Source organism: Plasmodium reichenowi, chromosome 6 (genome assembly GCF_001601855.1).
Source record: "Plasmodium reichenowi strain SY57 chromosome 6, whole genome shotgun sequence".
Lineage (NCBI taxonomy): Eukaryota > Apicomplexa > Aconoidasida > Haemosporida > Plasmodiidae > Plasmodium > Plasmodium reichenowi.
This window is the reverse complement of record NC_033651.1, coordinates 430,994-433,165: the sequence shown is the minus strand read 5'-3', so window position 1 is coordinate 433,165 and position 2,172 is coordinate 430,994. Positions and strand designations below refer to the sequence as shown.

Sequence of the window (2,172 nt, the reverse complement as noted above, 5' to 3'; positions counted from 1 at the left end):
TTTTTTTTTATAAAAATATAATTTTATATTTTTTTTATATTTTTTTTTTTATTTTTTTTTTTTTTTTAATAAATTTTATTTTTTAAAAAAATTTTAACTTTTTAAAAAAAAAAAAAAAAAAAAAAAAAAAAAAAAAAAAAAAAAAAAAAAAAAAAAAAAAAAAAAAAAGAAAAAAAAAAAAAAAGTTATGAGAAGTTTTTTTTTTTTTTTTTTTTATCCTATTTTAATGTTGAATATAAAAAAATAAAGAGAAAGAAATATGCACACATAAGGGAAATATATATATATATATATATATATTTATTTATTTATTTATTTATTCTTTTGCACATTATTTTAAATATGAGCGAAATAGGATTTATTTCTCACCCTCCCCCTGAACCAGACTTTTGGATTTATTTTGCGAAATATTTGAGAAATACATGGGTTCAGGTGAAAAAAATTATGACATATATATATATATATAATACTATTGTTGTTTCTTATATTATAATATATTATATATGCATATATTTTTTATTGTTATATTTTTTAGTGGGCTATTGTATTTGTTCCTTTTATTCTTTTCGTCCTCTACTTAAAATTAACAATGCGTAAAACGAAAAAAAGATGAAATATATATATATATATATATATGTGTGTGTGTATATATATAATTTATATATATTTTTTTTTTTTATATATTATAAATTTTTCGTACAGATTTCACATGTTAAACTATATAATAAAAATATGTTTGTACATCTTCATATATGTATTTACACCTATGAAATATTTAAATTAAATCTTTATTTCTTATTTATAATTTTTTATTCTATTGTAGCCTCTTTCCATATGAATGAAAAAGAACATTCGGACGAACAATTTAAATTTAGAGACATGAAAGGAATTCGAAAAAGGAGGAACACCATGAGTAATAATAGTTTATAGGGTTCATAAAGAATACACCACATTTTACCTTATATTTATCTAATAATCAATATAAAAATATGTATTTATTATTGTAAAGTTGAATATAAGAAGAGCATTTTTTTTCTTTTTTTTTTTTAATTAAGATATAATTAATTTAATAAGTTAATGATGTATTAAGATAACATAAATGTTTTTATATTATGTGTACAAAATATTAACAAATTCACAAGTATATTTATATAATAAATAAATAAAAATATATATATATATATAAAGTTCAACAAAAAAAGAAAGAAAAAAAGATATTAAAAAGATTTTGAACATGTGTAGAATATAAAAAGAATTAAATAAAAGCCCACATTAAAAAGGATATAATATATATATATATATAGATAGATGTAGATGCGTATGTGCGTATATTATTTATAAAATATATAAAGGATGTTAATTGTTGAAAATTCCTTCAAAGGAGGATGGAAGTAAATATGAATTATTTCTTAAACTTTATTGAGCTTGTTTTTGCTTTTGACGAAATTTAGATATCTGCAACAAAAAGATAACAAAAAAAAAAAAATTATGAAGAAAATTAGTATAAGTGTTATATGAATAATATAAATTACAAAGATATAAAAGACATTGAACTTGTGTAAATATTAATATATATAACATCCCATTACATAATAATAATTAATATATATATATATATATTACCACAGTAGCAAATCTCTCTTTCAGCTTGTCATTCTTAGCTATACAATCATTAGGTCCATATGGTGGTTTTATCCTAACCTCACCATTTAATACTAATATATCTTTATTATTCCAGGTACAATCCGGATGACTAAAAAAAAATTATATATATATATATATGTAAGCCACCACCTACACACACATATACATAATATGTTTGTTTGATTTTATTTTTTTAGCTTACGTTTTCCATATAAAATCGAACAAATCTTGGGCCTCCTCCGTTATCCCAATTCCAATTCGCAACTTTGCTTTTTCAAAATCCATCAAAGCTTTTTTTTCTATTTTTTGAACAATATTTTTATTAATCATCGGAATATTGTCATTTGTATTTTTTACCTTTGGTTTTATTTCTACGTCTAGTATGATACTTATTCTAAGCAAATATATATTTGATGTCCCATTTTTATTATCTCCTTTTATTATTATTAAATCTGAAACTATATCATAACAAAATAATTCTCCTTTATATATATTACCATCATAAGTTTTTATCACCAAGAAGCTACC

At 19.6% G+C, this 2,172-nt stretch overlaps 2 protein-coding genes across 2 annotated transcripts in view; one reads left to right on the top strand and one right to left on the bottom strand.

Annotated features, from left to right (window-relative positions):
• Positions 1-342: 342 nt before the first annotated feature.
• Positions 343-930, top strand: PRSY57_0610700 (hypothetical protein; the record flags this gene model as incomplete). The annotated part of the gene is made up of 3 exons (XM_012906482.2): positions 343-432; positions 536-593; positions 824-930. 3 exons carry the CDS (start codon positions 343-345, stop codon positions 928-930), a joined length of 255 nt encoding a protein of 84 aa, XP_012761936.2.
• A 486-nt stretch (positions 931-1,416) lies between these two features.
• The window catches only part of PRSY57_0610600 (lsm12, putative), a gene marked incomplete at both ends in the record, with an annotated part of 792 nt that continues 36 nt past the window's right edge, over positions 1,417-2,172 (bottom strand). The window contains 3 exons of the mRNA XM_012906481.2: positions 1,417-1,455; positions 1,624-1,753; positions 1,847-2,172. The exon at positions 1,847-2,172 is cut by the window's right edge and continues 36 nt beyond it. Coding sequence (XP_012761935.1) covers positions 1,417-1,455; positions 1,624-1,753; positions 1,847-2,172 — 495 coding nt within the window. The remainder of the gene's footprint in view (positions 1,456-1,623; positions 1,754-1,846) is intronic.